The 17012-nt window shown below is 43.1% G+C and overlaps 2 protein-coding genes across 2 annotated transcripts in view; one reads left to right on the forward strand and one right to left on the reverse strand.

Annotated features, from left to right (window-relative positions):
* Positions 1 to 17012, forward strand: part of LOC310649375 (uncharacterized protein) — a 403049-nt gene that overhangs the window by 136531 nt on the left and 249506 nt on the right. The window lies entirely within an intron of this gene.
* Positions 15036 to 17012, reverse strand: part of LPCAT4 (lysophosphatidylcholine acyltransferase 4) — a 36945-nt gene continuing 34968 nt past the window's right edge. The window contains exon 14 of the mRNA XM_083377844.1: positions 15036 to 15783. Coding sequence (XP_083233970.1) covers positions 15626 to 15783 — 158 coding nt within the window. The 3' untranslated portion in view covers positions 15036 to 15625. The remainder of the gene's footprint in view (positions 15784 to 17012) is intronic.

Consider the following 17012-nt stretch of genomic DNA (forward strand, 5'->3'; position numbering starts at 1 on the left):
GCTTTACTGGTGACCTCAGCTGATACCCCAGGAAGCAAGCTGATCATCAAACTGAAACGTGAAGGACCACTTATGGGAGGCAGTGAGGAGCTGCCCCGAACTCAGACTTTCTTCCTGACAGGGATGCCATTAGGTTGGGCCACCCACCGCCGGGATGGGCCAGGTGGTCCCGGCATCCGCACTGTGTTATTGTCGAAAGCTGGTGAGGAGCCAGGTGGTCGGAAAACCAGAGCACCTGAGGCTGTCCCATCTGCACAAGGGTCACCTTCCAGTGACACCTCTTTTGCTTGTACCTCCAAGGGAGTTTATGAGAATTACCGGCGCTGGCAACGCTACAAGGCTTTGGCAAGGCGCCATTTCCCAGCCACACCTGATGCAGAAGCTCTTGCTTGTTTTTTCATGTGAGGATCCTGGTGGGCAAGATCCATAGGTTGGAAGGCTGATCTTGTCTTGGGAAGATAAGGAGATATAGACAGGGTTCAGCCAATATGCCAAATCCTAGGGGAATGTATTAGATTTTTGATTTAGCTTGCTGGGTGAACCCAGCTATATAGTAGACATCATGGTTTAGTGACTTCTGATAAACCATGGTATTGAGCAATATATGAACCTAGACTATAAAATGGGACTAGAGACACTTAAAATTAAATTATCCTTCACTGGGACAAAATGCCAAGTTTAGAACAAATCCTGTTTTTCAAAAAATACTCAGTTCAACCCATTAGAAAAATAGACTCAAGGGAGGGAAATGGCTTGGCCCAAAGCAATATGACTTTGGTAGCAAACTAAGAACTGGTTAGCTCCAAATCTCAAATTGTGAACGCTGAATGTAAAGTTAGCGAGTCAGATTTACAGAGATTTTCATTTTACCTCCACAGCAAGAGGTCCATCTAAAATTTCAGATCTATGAGTTTAAGGATAGACAACCGATAGCTGTTTGTTTCTTTGATTAATTTATATTCCACCTTTCTCCTTCAGCATCCAAGCGGCATCAGTAGTAATCTTGCCTTCAGATTTATCCTCCCAACAATTCTATGAGGTATCCTGGTCTCAGAGATGTTGCTTTGTTCATCACAGGACATATTTACTTATGGTTAACTGAATAATCATGGGTGATCTTTCACTCCTCCAGACCATAAAATAATCATATAGCCTGGAGCAGTAAATACATGGTTGTCTAGTTTATGTTTAACACAACCAACATCTAACCTAGAGTCAATAGGTTTTGTATCAGAGTCGATATTTAAACCTGAATTTCTAGTCTCACAACTATTCTAAGCTAGGCTGTATAAATTCAGGCGACAGCTACATTGCTAAATATGCTTGTGTCAAATATTTGTGTAATGTCAAGAAACAAAGCAGAATCAAAATTAAAATCAGCACCACCACCCCCAAAAAAAAGTTTCTAAAAATTCTGGCACAAAATAAACCCACTCTTAGGTGCTGCAAAGTTATATTCTGCTTTTCCTCATAGGGCAGTCTTAGTACAATCTGTTGCTAACTTCCCCCTCATCTTTTCCCTAACGGTTTTTTTAAGTGCCTCTCAAAATGTTGGTTTATTTGCCCCTTGCTACTCTCTTCTTCTTGTTTTGTGCACTTAAATCAATTACACTTCTATCACAGCGCTGTAACCACTGAGCTACACTATTGGAGAGCCCAAGAAGATGAGAAGGTACTCTGAGGGGGTCTTGAAGATGAGGGCTTGAGGAAGGAATGGTGGGGGGTGGGGGATGGAAAGTTGTAAGTCATGTGGTGGGAGATGCTACAATGGGTAATGGTACCTTATTACGGTGAAGACGGCTGTTCAGAATTGAGAAATCTTGTTGATACACAATATTGCCATCCTGCCCTACAGCCCCGTCCTCCGTTCACTGGCCCGCCTTCGTCCCAACATGACCCTAGAGGATGGGATCCCTCGTGCTGTGCAGGAATGGGAGCACAGCAGCAATTTTGAACGCATGATCTTCTATGAAATGGCAGAAAAGTGAGAATTGGCTCCAAGTGTCCCTTTTAGTATCCCCCGAGGCCCTCAGTGTATGTTACGCATATCTGGTGTGGGTTTAAGATGCTTGACCCCCCCCTACTCAGTCTTCTTCATCTCCATCCTTTCCCAGGTTCATGGAATTTGAAGCCGAAGAAGAACAGCAGATCCAAAAGATCAAACTCTTGGCCACCTGTTCCCAGTTCCAAAACCCAGTCCCCAAACCCACCAAGCCAACAATGTCCCCCGTCCCTGAGTCTGGACATCAGCAAGGTACTGTCTATCCATCATCAGCTGTTTGAGCAAATGGTTTATTCACTCAGGGAAGCCGCTCGGAGAATTACCCAGGGTCAGTCAACAAGAGGCATGATGGGAAAATAAGGGGCCTTGTTTGCAGTGAGACTCCTTTTTTTCCCCTTGCCCTGTGAGGTGGGTTCATGGGTAATGTAGTTGGCTCGATTTGGAATGACAGCTAGTCCTTGATTTGTGACCGGTCGTTTAGTGGCCATTCTGCAAAGTTACAACAGACCTCACAAAAGATATTTATGACCCAGTTCCAAAATTGCAATAGCTGACTCCCTCCCCCCCCCACCCCATGGTCATGTGACTGCATTTTGGGCACCTGGCAGCCAGACAACATTTATGGCCGTTCCCCATATCCTGCGGTCATGCCCACCACAACTTATAACATTTTTGCGGACAACCTGTCCTGACCTCTAGTTTTGGGCAAAATCGCTCCATAACAAACAATGGGTTTGCTCTGCAACCATTGTGCTCACTTAACAACAGCCACAAAAAAGGCAGTGAAAACAGCTCCAGTCACATACAGTAGCAACCTACCTTACAACCATCATGACTTAATGATCCTAATGGGCAGGTTATAAACTGAGGACTACCTGTAGTATGTATGAATCCAAGCAATGTCATTGGTAAAACATGGTTTTATGATCAAACTACAGATAGTCCTTTACTTACAACCATTCGTTTAGTGACTGTTTGAAGTCACAACAGCACTGAAAAAGCGGACTTACATTTTTCACACTGTTGCAGCATCTCCATGGCTCAAAAACAGTAACTGCAAGAGGGACCTTGGAGTCCTAGTGGATGATCACTTAAATATGAGCCAGCAATGTGTTGTGGCAGCAGACAAAAAAGCTAACACAATCCTTGGTTGGTAGGAATTGGGTATGAGAAAAAAAGGACTAGGGGGGACATGATAGCAGTATTCCAGTATTTCAGGGTCCGTTTGTCCAGTCAGACAAATAGATGTCCAGATGGTATAGGGTCTCCCACTTGAGCAGGCGGTTGGATTAGAAGATTTCTAAGGTCTATTCTGATTGATTGATCAAAATTCAGACACTTGGCAACTGGCGTGCATTTATCACGGTTGCAATGTCCCCAGAATCTACCTTCTGACAAGCAAAGCCAATGGAGAAGGGAGATTCATTTAAGAACCGTGTTATAGCTTAACAACTGCAAGAAACTATATCCAGAAAGATTGTAAATAGGGGCAAAACTCAACTTAACAAGCGTCTTGCTTAGCAACAGAAATTCTGGCTTAATTGTGGGCGCAAATTGAGGAATACCTGTACATGTGGATTATAAACCTGCCAGCTACAACAAAAGCAAATAATAATAATAATAATAATAATAATAATAATAATAATAATAATAATAATAATAATAATAATAATAATAATAATAATGATATGTTATTATTAATAAAAGCTAAAGTAAACCATAGTTTAGTACCATATGCAAGCACCAGGTCTCCAAATAACCACTAGGTGACGCCATTTTCCATATTGTATTGCTGCTGTCTGGTGGTTACCCAGATTGCTGCAGTTCAAAGATGGTAGGTAGCTTTATTGGGCCCACCCATTAATTATGTTTCTAGCAGGGAATGCTTAAAGCATTTTGTATCTGAATTTAAGAGCAGAGTAGGACTTCAGTGCATATATAGGCATGAGGACTATTAGCTTGTTTCAGTGTTTCTGATTACAAACCAGGCTTTAGTCTCCATGCTTTCATGGATATGTGTTTATAGTGCTCCACTTTGCAATCCTGGGGAAAAAATTGTTTCTCTAAGTGATGTGTTTGGGATATATAAAGTGTGCTCACCAGCCTCCTTTCCAACTCACTTCTCTTTTTAATACCATACAAGGAATCTGAAATAATCCCTAATTCTGAGCTGCAGCAGTGCGCAAAGCGTAAGAATTCCAGAGATGTTAAAAATGCTGTTGCAAAAGCACAGCAGCAGCTAGCACACATTGCACCAAAAGTCATTATGCCAATGGAACACATTGTGTGTACATGTGGGAATTGTGTAAAGTTGCTTCTATCAACCTGAGTTATGGGAGGACACTAGATAGGGACTCGTCGTTAGAATCTTGGCTCCTGTGTGTCTCTGCTTCCCAACACTGCTATGGCTGCTATGAGTTTAAGCTAGTATGCCTTTTTCGTGTACAATAAATTAGTACAAAGCCAGACCTGTCATTGCCTAGCCTTCTCTAACCCAATTCCCTCTGGATGTAGTGGGACTTCAACTCCCAGGATTCTCAGTGAGAATTGGGAATTCCCACCATATTCAGATGCTATAGATCAGGGCTTTTCAACCAGTGGTACGGGTACCACCTGTGGTACATTGGCACCTGGCAGGTGGTACGCAGCCATCCTAGAAAAGTGGTAGCGGGGAAGGGGAATGAGCTGAATCGGTGGCAGCACCGCACAAGCCTGAGCGAGAGACGGCTGGAGCTGCAGGGCTGTCAGGGCTCAGCGGAAGCCCTAGCATCAGTGCTTCTTCGGGGCTGTCAGGGCTCAGTGGAAGTGCCAGGATCAGCACCAGGCTCCAGCTGGATCTCGGTGCTGATCCTGGCGCTTCTGCTAAGCCCAGAAGTAGCGTCGATCAGCTGGAATGTTGCAGCATCTCCAGCGTCTTGTGATTTGCATTCAGATGCTTGGCAACTGATTCATACTTATGACGGTCACAGTGTCCCAGGGTCATGTGAAGTGATCAAAACCTGCTGCAACCAGACCAGGGAAATAAAAACCAAACCCCCCCCCACCCCACTGCCAATCCTCAACAGAAATGTTCACAACAATGGAAACCTCGGACAGGAGGAAGAGCGCCGCCGGGCGGACAGGCAGGTGTCTTGCTCAGCTGTGGCTTATGGGGGGGGGCTTTTTTCAGTGCCATTGTAACTTCGAACAGTCCTTTTTTTTTGTCATCAAGTTTTTGATACCTTGCTAGGCGACTGGTGGTACTCGGATATTGCCATATCCTAAAAGTGGTACAATGGGTGAAAAGGTTGAAAAGCCCTGCTATAGATAAGTGAAAACTGATTTAGGATTTCCCTGGGCAGAAAGTATTTGGATCTTATCCAACTGGAGAAGCATCAGCGATTCTTTTCAGTGACCAGTCCAAATGAAGGAAAAGAGCATTTCAAGCAGTAGCCTTGAAAACTGCTGAAAATTCTTCCATCTTCTTCTCAGCTAACATCTAGTTGCTCCCTGGGCCATCCTCTAGAAATTATAGGTTCAGAATGGGACAACTTGCCACAGTGATCTTGCTGTGGTCAACTCACTGAGGGACAATTCAATAGATACAAACATTAAATTAATTTCGACGGAACTGCAGCCAATAATAATAAAACCAGGAAATTCAATCCAGAAAGAATAGAATAGAATAGAATAGAATAGAATAGAATAGAATAGAATAGAATAGAATAGAATAGAATAGAATAGAATAGAATAGAATAGAATAGAATAGAATAGAAGAATAGAATAGAATAGAATAGAATAGAATAGAATAGAATAGAATAGAATAGAATAGAATAGAATAGAATAGAATAATAGAATAGAATAGAATAGAATAGAATAGAATAGAATAGAATAGAATAGAATAGAATAGAATAGAATAGAATAGAATAGAATAGAATAGCAGAATTGGAAGGGACCTTGGAGGTCTTCTAGTCCAACCCACTACTCAGGCAGGAAACCCTATACCATTTCAGAGAAATGGTTGTTCAATCTCTTCCTAAAAACTTCCTGTGTTGGTGCATTCAGAGGCAAGTTGTTCTACTGATTAATTGTTCTAGCTATCAGAAAATTTCTTCTTAGTTCTAGGTTGCTTCTCTCCTTGATTAGTTTTCATCCATTGCTTCTTGTCCTGCCTTCAAATGCTTTGGGGAATTGCTTGACTCCCTCTTCTTTTTGGCAACCAGTAAGATATTGGAACACTTCTATCATGTCACCCCAGGTCCTTCTCTTCATTAAACTAAACATACCCAATTCCAGCAGCTGTTCTTTATCTGTTTTAGCCTCCACTCCCCTGATCATCTTTTTTTTGCTCTTCTCTGTATTTGCAAGAGTAAATACAAGAGTTACAATAGTTTCTGTGAAAACGTGGCCCCCAATAATAAAAGTAACTGAATGAAAATGGTTAATACAGTATTGAATTGTCCTACGGCGAGTTGCCCCACAATGAGTTGGCCATGGCAAGTTGTCCTAGACCCTTGTAGGTCAACCGTAGGACTGAGTAGACCATATCATTCTATTTAAGGGGAGTGGCAAAAGTACGCCTGTGGGTTTTCTTCAGAATTGACTCCCTAATCCCTCTTTTCCCCAAAAGTATACATTCCAAAGAAATCAGCTTCCAAGAGCCGACAGCCTCGACGCCGTCAAAAGCGCCCACCCAGTACTTCCAACCCAGGAGCACCCAGGGAGATCCCTGCTGAGGCCGTGCACCAGTATGCCGAGATCATGGAAGGCCTAAAGGCCAGCTGGGAGGAAGAAGAAGCTGAGAAGAAAGAACAAGGGATGTGCCGAGACGCCCAGGACCAGGAGGAAGGGGTGTTCCCAGACCCTGGCCTGCTTCAGTATATTGATCAGTTGTGTGATGATGAAGAATTTGTTTGTAAGGTAATGAAGAACGTCCAACAGCAGGGAGATTTGTCCTTCTGAGCTGTAGCATTCTTCTGCCTCATTTTCATGACTTCTTTCTCTTGAGAATTCCAAGTGTTCTTTTAAAATGTGGGTTTCACATGATAAACACACAGTTAGATCATTTTAATTTGTAGATGGGGCAGTGATGATGGTGCTAATGACCATCAGCAGCTATCCCAAAAGAGTCGCCAGACGGCAAGGAAGATGGAGAGGCATAGACCATTGGACCCCCATCAGCAGATCAGCTCTGCTGCCTTAACCCAGGGGTGTCAAACTGCCAGCCGGATGCGTCACGGCGAAACTGCGCCTACCCCATTTGCCAACAATCGGAAAAAAAGTCACGATGCATCGCGACACGTCGCGTGACATTGCGAGTTTGACACCCCTTCCTTAACCAAACTGTTTTTGCTCACAAAAGACAGTAACTTACTGCAAGCAGTCATCGGTCTCTTGAGCAGTGCTATTCCAAATAGGGATATAACTGTGACCCTCCCTTTACTGAGCCATTTCCACATGAGTCTTGGCTTAACTCCAAGTTGGGAAAACGTTCCTTTAATTAAAATACTTGTTTTAGGACTCTTGAGAACTAAAAGGGATGGAAGAATGCCTCCATGATGTCATCATAAGGGAAGAAGCTGAAATATTCAAGCTTTTTTTTAAGTTTAGGGCCTGCGGAGCCTATTTTAAAGAGCCACGATGACACAGTGGTTAGAATGCTATATTGCAGGCTAACTCTGCCCACTGCAGGAGTTTGATCCTGACCAGCTGAAGGTTGACTGAGCCTTCCATCCTTCTGAGGTCAGTAAAATGAGGACCCAGAATGTTGGGGGCCATATGTTGACTCTGTTAACCGCTTAGAGAGTGCTGCAAAGCACTATGAAGTGGTATATAAGTCTAAGTGCTATTGCTATTGCTATGAAAGGGAAATATGTACTCCAAGCTTGGTTGTTTTCTTGCAGATGTTCCATTACAGCACTGATGATGTTCCCTAGCTGGGTAATGAAACATCTTCAAGAAAACAACCAAGCTCAGAGACCACCAAGGACCCTCATTTCAAGCCTATACTACAAAATTCTCCCTTTATTGGAAATATGCACATGAAGCCTAGTCAAGGAGCTTCATGTACCGATTTGATCTCAAAATCCATCCATCCCAAATTCAATGATTTGCTGATTTTTCAGTAACGTGGTTTTGAGGAATTCCAGGGACCTAAAATGGGCTTTGAAGACACGCATCCGCCTGCAGGCTATAGACTGATCACCCCTACTTTACTTTTATATCTTCTTATCCATTATGTTCCTCTCCCTCCTGATTTTCCATAGTGGTTTCAATTATGGGTAGTCCTCGATTTAGAACCGTTCATTTAGTGACCATTCAAAGTTACAACACTGTTTATGACTGATTTTCAGTTACGACCTTTGCAGCAATTTGTGATCAAAATTCAGATATTTATGACCATTGCTGTGTCTCAAGGTCACATGATCCCCTTTTGAGACCTTCCGACAGGCAAAGTCAATGGGGAAACCAGATTCACTTAACAACCAGGTCACTGACTTATCAACTGCAGCGATTTGCTGAAAAACTGTGGCAAGAAAGGTTGTGAAAGGGGGCAAAACACACTTAACAAAATGTCTCACTTAACAACAGAAATTTTCAGCTCAGTTGTGGTCATAAATCAAGGACTACCTGTAATGTCCTGGATTTATTAAACTAATACAGGTTGCAATCTCTTCTGCCAACCAATTCCTCACTTTTTGTGGCTTCTTGTTATTGCGAATATAATTGTGTTCATACCAGTGAGTGTGAGGATGAGAGAATTTGATGCCTTTTTGTGGTTATCCTCCACCTGGCCTAGCACGGCATTCTCTTCTCTGTGGCAGGTGGAAGCTGTTATCCATCCACAATTTATGGCTGACTTACTATCTCCAGAGAAAACCCAAGATCCCTTGGACCTGGTGGAAGAGTTAGCAGAGGAATTAAATCTGACCCCTAGCCAGGTATTACAAGGAAATGAAATTTGAACGGGGGGGATTGCAATCCTGCAGTGGGAAGGGCATGCGGAAGACTATTGGAAGCAATGGTGCCATCCTGACTGCAGAGAAGAGCAACAAAGATGATCAGGAGACTGGAGGCTAAAACATATGAACAACAGTTGCAGGAATTGGGTATATCCAGTTTAATGAAAAGAAGGACTAGGGGTGACATGATAGTAGTGTTCCAATATCTCAGGGGCTACCAGAAACAAGAGGGGGTCAACCTATTCTCCAAAGCACCTGAGGGCAGGACAAGAAACAATGGATGGAAATTAATTAAAGAGAGAACAATCTAGAACTAAGAAAAAAAATTCTTGACAGTTAGAACAATTAATAAGAACCAACTACCCACAGAACTTAGGACTGCACCCGACCTTCGCTCATTTCGCCGGGACCTGAAAACTTGGCTCTTCGATCTGTTTGGTCCAGACTGTGGGGTTGTTAATTTAACTGGGTTTTAGATTTACTCTTGGGGCTTGAATTTAATTTAATTGTGTTAATTGTTTTTATTTTTTTGTATTCATGGTTTTAACTGCCCTGTAAACCGCCCTGAGTCGTACGGGAATAGGGCGGTATACAAATTCAATAAAATAAAATAAAATAAAATAAATAATAAGTGGAACAACTTGCCTTCAGAAGTTGTGGATGCTCCAGTACTGGAAGTTTTTAAGAAGAGATTGGACAATCATTTGTCTGAAATGGTATAGGGTTTCCTGCCTGAGCAGGGAGTTGGACTAGATTACTAGAAGACCTATAAGATCCCTTCCAACTCTGTCTATTCTATTCTATTCTATTCTATTCTATTCTATTCTATTCTATTCTATTCTATTCTAAATTTTGGATCGTAGACTTAGTATTTTTATTCTGAAGCTAGCTGGCAAGGGCCTTTGTATGTGTTCCTAGGGTTTAAGTGCTATCTTTAATTCAAAAAGTAACATTCATTTTTAAAGTGAGTACAATAAAATGACTGTCTATAATTAGGCATATCTGGGTACATCCTCTCCAGCTGTCCAGAGCTACAAAATTAAAGGGGGGGGGAAGATGAAATACTGAGCAATTTGTGAAATACAGTTGTAGCTTGCTTGTCACCCAGATATTGAAAATAGACACTTGTGACTCTGCAAGTGTTCATTTGGGGGGGGAGGGGGGTGTTTCTCAGTTATGGATAAAAAGATATTTGTCCTGCAGTTCGATTCCAGTTAAGACCACTGCATGGAATAAATTCTGTATCGGAGTTCGAGCAGATTTATAGATCAATTCAGATGGAATTGGCTACAGAAATTTTATTTTCCTATTGAGGCTCCTGGATTCCGTAGTCTTGTGCAAATTCATATTGATCAGAGTAGAGGTGGAAGGGACCTTGGAGGTCTTCTAGTCCGGCCCCCTGCTTAAGCAGGAGACCTTATAGAATTTGAGACGAGTGGCTATCCAGTCTCTTCTTAAAAACTGTCAGTGATGAAGGACCCACAACTTCTGAAGGCAAGTTGTTCCACTAGTTAATTGTTCTCGTTAGGAAGTTTCTCCTTAATTCCAGGTTGCTTCTCTCCTTGATTAGTTTCCACCCTTGTTTTTTTTTGTCTTGCCTTCTAGTGCTTTGGAAAAGAGGTTGTCACCCTCCTCTCTGTGACAGCCCCTCAAATATTGGAACACTGCTATCATGCTACTGCTAAGCTTGTAAGCCACCCTGAGTCTTCGGAGAAGGGCGGGATATAAATGGAATTAAAATAAAATAAAATAAATAAATGTCACCCCTGGTCCTTCTCTTCATTAGACTAGCCATACCCGATTCTTACATAATTCATATGTTTTAGCCGCCAGGCCCCTAAACATCTTAGTTGCCCTTCTCTGCACTTTTCACTCTCAACATCTTTGTGGTGACCAAAACTGGATGCAGTATTCTACGTGTGGCCTTACTAAGGTTTTCTAGGATTGTACTAGTACCTCACATGATCTTGATTCAATCCCTCCGTCTCTTGTCTATCTTCAGTTAACTGAGAAGAGACTTCTGGCACTATCAGAAGAGGAAAGAGAGCCTTCTGCCTATCCTACCTCCCATTCTGATTCCACTCCATCACAATCTGAGGAAGAAGATGAGGTGAGCGGTAACGGCAAAGGAGAAGACATGATGCGACAGGCTGTAAAACGGTCTTCCATGAACAAGGGCGCCAGAGCCAGTCAACTAGAGTTGACCACCTCCATCGTCAGTTCTCCACTGGCTTCTAACTCACAACAAAAACTGGGAGACCGTGAGTTTCTCCCAAAGACTGGCAGAGCAAGCTTATTTCCTCGGGAATATTGCAGTCACGGCTCTCAGGAGGGGAATTTACTATCCACCTTGAAGAAGTCAGAGGAACGAGAGATGCAGAAATCCCAGGAAAAAGATCTAATTATGAGTAATGGTAATGAAACCCCACCTCAGACCCAATGGACCTTTCCAAGCGTGAAAGGAAACAACACCCTTAGTAGTCATTTAGCATCACCAAGGCATAGTAGAGCCAGGCCAGAAATGGTAAGACTCGTCTCTTCTGGTAATGCAAAGCAAGATATCAGCCAGGAACAAAAGAAGAAGGATCAAGCAGAGTCCCCTGAGACTACAGAGAAGGGCAGCCATGGAATCGTAGCACCTGTGAAGAATGGAATTCAGACAATTTGGAATAATAGAAAATCAAACCAGGATTGTAACCAACAAGGAGAAGTGAAAACAACATGGACAGCACAAGTGTCTTCTTCGAAACAGGCTGAGCATAATAAAGAAGACAATATGATGTTAGTAGGGAGCCGCAAGGGAGAAAAGCATCTAAAATTGAGTTTCAGTGGACATAGAGAATTGAATGAACAGGTCATAAATCAACCTCAGAGTCAGGAAGATGGGGGATTTGAAACTCCTGTAAGTAAAGCAGAGCTAGATTATCAGGAAAGCAAAATGAGATCTCATCTGGACACTCAAAGCAAAGTCAGCAGTCAATTTGAACGTGGTAAACAAGAGAGTTGCCAAGGAGTAGTAGGCAAAGATCAATACCAAATCCAGGGGCTTCAGAAATCTAATGTTACTGCAGTTCAGTTTGAAAATGTAAATCCTTGTGGTCAAAGTATAGCAAGTCAAGACAGACTAATACCAGCTCTTTCAGGAATTGGTCAAAAACCAGTTGGCCAAGGGGCCAAGACCATATCTCAGAGGAAGACCCACACTAACGTAAAGCAAATGAAGACCGTGCCGATAAAAAGCAAAACCCAAGCGAGAAGCATAAGGTTTCCTGTTGATAACTTAGCATTGTACAAACAGTTGAGATGTGTTAGACAAGATGGCCAACAATCAACTGAACTAGCTGGGTTGGAAACTCATCAAGAAACTAATTTAAAACCAAGCGTTGAGTTGGGCAGAAAAAATATGCAGCCCTTGTCTTTAGGGGGTTCGAGTGAGGGAGGCAAGGTCGAAGACCAGTTACAAGGTGGAGATTCTGAGCACCCGCCGTATTTCGTTTTTTCTGAGCATTTGCCAACATCTTCGATTGTCCAGAGTGGCCTCGAGAAACTCCAGGAGTCTCAGGGACCATTCTCAGATCAGGATAATGTCACTCCACAGATGGAAAAGCTTTCAAATGACCAATGCCTAAAATCCACTTTAAATCCTTCCAGCTATATCTCTATGAGCGAGGCTGATGGAGAGAACAGTGGTCCCCATGGTGCTCATACCCCTGTAGCCACTAGTGCGTTTCCACCACCCCTTAGCCTCCAAGGCAATAGCAGTCATGGAAACATTGATTTCAACCCTACAACTCTAAGAAGTGAATCCAAAGTCTATTGGGAGCCAGTAACTCCAGAGAAGGAAATGAGTAACTGGAATCAACTAGGAGGTGATCTGGTCAAGGCAGTCACTGTGATGAACGTTGTGCTTCCAGACCTCCCTGGAGGAACCATGGAAGGTGTACTCAGAGAAGAAGAAGAGGAAGAGGACGAAGAAGAGGATGAAGAACTGTCCACTTTCTCTTCATTACTTGCCTCCAAGCTCAACTTCTCTCCTCACAGTGACCACTTGCTTCTCACCATGGAACAAGGGGACCCACTGACCTTTTCGCCCATGGATCTGGCAAAGCAAGTTAAGTCAAGGCATTGCTCCAGGGGTCAGTTATCCCAGAATGCCAGCCCTCTTGCCAACAAAAATTTGGACGTTAACTCATCTGTCCATCGTTATCACAAGAGAAAAAGCAACACCACTGGGACTCGGAGAAGCAAGCGTCTTCGCAACCAGTAACTGGTCCCCTTTTCCTAAGTGGGTTGTCATTAACAAGCCCAGAAATGTCCTTTTTGAACCCAATGCTGATAAGTGTCATCTTCATTCACCTGAATCACATCATTGTTCAAAATACGACCAGCAATAAGGTTTTGTTGGTTTTTATATCTTTCTAAAAAAACAAAAAACTTCCTTTAAGGACGTGTCCCATCACCCATCCACCCCAGTTGTTCATGCTTCTTAGCAAATTAAAAACGATTTTAAACCCCTCAACTGGGTCTGCAGGAAGGAGTCCAAAGCTGTCTAAAGTCTGCTGTTCAGAGAGTAAAAAAATAAAATAAAAATGCTTTGTCTTCTTAAGTCCATCTTGTATTGAACTTGGGTGAACTTTGGAAGAAAGAAAGGCCCAACCAAGAATGAGAGAATGATTTCTGCCAAGTTGGAGAATGCCCATCTAGGCAAAACAATGCCAATTTTCTAAACTTATTACAAATATGGAGAAGGGTGGAAGGGAGGAATCACAATTGGGTTGCACAATTAGAGAAAGCCACATTTTGTCGCTTTCAAATTTATGGAACAGGGAGGGGGAATTTTACAATTTGAGAAAGAATGAGGATCTGCGTCGGCTTTTTAGCAAAGCAGCCTTTCAAAAACTCAGTGTTTCTAAGTGCACTGGCTGGGGATAAGGGGAGAACTGGTTGAGGATGAGGGGTATTGCAGTTATACCCACATGGAGGACAGCTAAATGAATGAGAGTGGTTTTATAGCTTCTAGGAATGGAATGTTTTGTGTTGGTTTGGGCAATTTTTTTAAAAAGTCCTTGAATAATATGGGAACATTTCAAGAAAAAGTAAATAAGGTATTTTCCAATAATCCCAAACTCTGTCTCTTTCTTATCCACCAGGGCTATATTGCAATAAAACAGATCAGGACAGTAAAATCATTCTCTTACCCTTAGCACAATTGAAGTGATCAGGAAGAGCCTTGGTGGAGCAGTGGGCTAATGCCTCCTTAAGTAACACCAGCTGCCTGCAATCAGTGCAGGTTCGAGTCCCACCAGGCTCAAGGTTGACTCAGCCTTCCATCCTTCCGAGGTAGGTAAAATGAGGACCCAGATTGTTGGGGGCAATTAAGCTGACTTTGTAATAATGCCGCTTGGGGTGTGTGTGAAAGCCCTAACAAGCAGGCATATACATAGAATGAAGGCTACTGCTAAGCTTGTAAGCCGCCCTGAGTCTTCGGAGAAGGGCGGGATATAAATGGAATTAAAATAAAAAAATAAATAAATAAGGTGGGGGCAAAAAAGAGTGAGGTTTTTCTCCCGCCCCAATAAGTGAATTTTGAACAATGCCCCAGGTGTTATACAGATAGTCCTCGGCTTACAACAGTTCATTTGAAATTACAACAGGACTGAAAAAAATGACTGTTTGTCACGCTTACAACCACTGCAGCATCCCCATGCTCACGTGATCAAAATTCAGATGCTTGGCAACTGACTCATATTTATGACAGTTGCAGTGTCCCGGGGGTCACGTGTGATCCCATTTTGCGACCTTCTGACAAGCCAGGTCCAATGGGGAAGCGAGACTCACTTAACAACCCGTCTAACTAATTTAACAACTGCAGCGATTCATTTAATAACTGTGGCCAGACAGGGTTATAAAATGGGGCAAAACTCACTGAACGAACGTCTCACTTAGCGACAGAAATTTTAGCCTCAATTGTGGTCGTAAGTCGAGGACTACCTGTAAATGCCATATTCCCACTGGTTAGGTAGTAGGGATACCGTGCAATATTCAATCTCCTTTTGCAACCTTGAATGAGATAAAAAAAAAATCCAGATGGCAAACGATTGTTTCTGTATCAATGCTTTTTTTTAAAAAAAAAGTCAAGAACCATCTTTGTCTTAAAATGTAATACATACTTATATATATATATATATATATATATTTATTTTAGAGATATAGATATTTATCTTATATATAAAATAGCACTTTCTTATATTTTACAAAACAGAAAATGAAACCCCGAAAGCCATACGATCTCATCCTTCGGTTCATCGTTCCTCTTGACGAAAACAAAACAAAACAACATAAAATAAAGGATAGGATTAAAATCCTAGCCCCCCCCCCCCCGCCCTGCCCCCCCCCAAACAAAACTCTAAAGTAAACCCAGAGAAGCCCCAATTTCCACCACCACCACCCCAAAAAAAAAACAAAAAAACTGCGGCTGTGATTTCCCCATTTTCGTTTGCCCTGAGATGGGGAGGGAGGGGGGAGGAACTCGGCCCCAGTCCGCCTAACCACCCGGACAGCAGGGAGCAAGCAAAAAACGGGCTCTGTAGAGGCCAAAGGTGTGGCATGGCTGAGTGTCAGTGTGGGTTGTTGTCACGGTGCTTGGATACACATGGCTTAGTAGACAGACAGGTGGAGGGCTTCAGTCAGCCTTGCTTTTGGGAGAGATGGCGGAGACACCGTTAGCGTAAGTGGAGGCTTGGGCAGGCTTGGGCAGAGCGCAGGCTGGAGGGGGACGCAGGTACGTGCTGAAGAGGCGGGCGTAGTCGGGGTGATGAAGAGAGAAGTCCTGGAATTCACCTGGTTACGGAAAAGGAGAAAACAAAGCCCGTTGTTACAAAAGGACTCCCAATGGTGGCATCACAAGAGGCTAAGTCTCTCTTGAACCAAGCATGGTTCTAGATGAACCACAGGAAGATCCCGAAGGTGTCATTCCAAAAGCCAACTGGATTTTCTTGGTTTCTTTGAAAACATTTCTCTTCTCATCCAAGAAGCTTCTTCAGTTCTAGCGGACTGGTGGGGAATGGAATGATTTTTATTCTTTGCAGTCTTTTTTTGTTCGTTAACTCTCCTGAGAGTCGCTAAGGCCACTTGGGGGGGTTTATCTGGACCCTCAGAGTCACCTGAATCAGAGTTGAAATGGGTGTGGAACCTTCTTGGGAATGCTGAAAGGACTGTGTTATAGACAGGAAGCAGGCGGTGTTTCTTAACAGAGGGGGGTGTTCAGTTTTAACATAGATGGCCTCTTTGACCCCTCTTTCAAATCAGTGGTCCTCTCTGTCCAGAATTTCAAAGAAAAAATCCAGAAAGTCCAGTTGTCTTTTGGAATAGCACTTTTGGGACAACTGTGACCCGGATGGTTGAGAATCTCCAAAGACATCGGAGCAACAGAATGCTCTGTAATTTCTATCATAATTGGCTTGCCACTGTGGATTTTCTAGGATGTGTTTTTGACTTCCTAGCCTAGAAATTATTCCGTGGTTTCCCCTCCAAGGAGCAAGAAGGTCAAACCCTAGGCTTTTTTTTCCTCAACATCAGCCCAGATCACTTACGGGTTGATCCAGGCAAAGATGCCACACATCCAGTTCAGCCCCTGCTGAAAATGCCTGGGTAATTTTTATGGCAACAGTACAGAAATGGGTTTGCCATTTGCTTTCTTCCAGGATGTTTTTCAGACTGCCCAACCTAGCCTACAGCCCTGAGACATGGGAGCAGTCGTCTATCTAATGACTAGCCAGGTGCAACTTGGCTCCGCTCTTTTTGTGATCAGTCAAACTCAATTAGACGCTGCTCCTTTAGGCCCAAAGCCAGTTGGGTGACTTGGAGCCAGTCCCTCTCTCTCAGTCCTTTAAAGAAGGCCATGGCACACCCCTCCCAAAAATGTTGCCAAGAAAACTGCAGGGTTCTTCTGAAGTGACCTGTCAACCACCACCTTCTATAATATGGAGCCTACATTTTAGAGCTCACATGTGGACAGCCAGTTCTTTCTTGAGTACCTTTCTTATTGCTTCTGTTGTGATTCAGGGTCA

Source organism: Vipera ursinii (genome assembly GCF_947247035.1).
Source record: "Vipera ursinii genome assembly, chromosome: Z".
NCBI classification, from domain to species: domain Eukaryota; kingdom Metazoa; phylum Chordata; class Lepidosauria; order Squamata; family Viperidae; genus Vipera; species Vipera ursinii.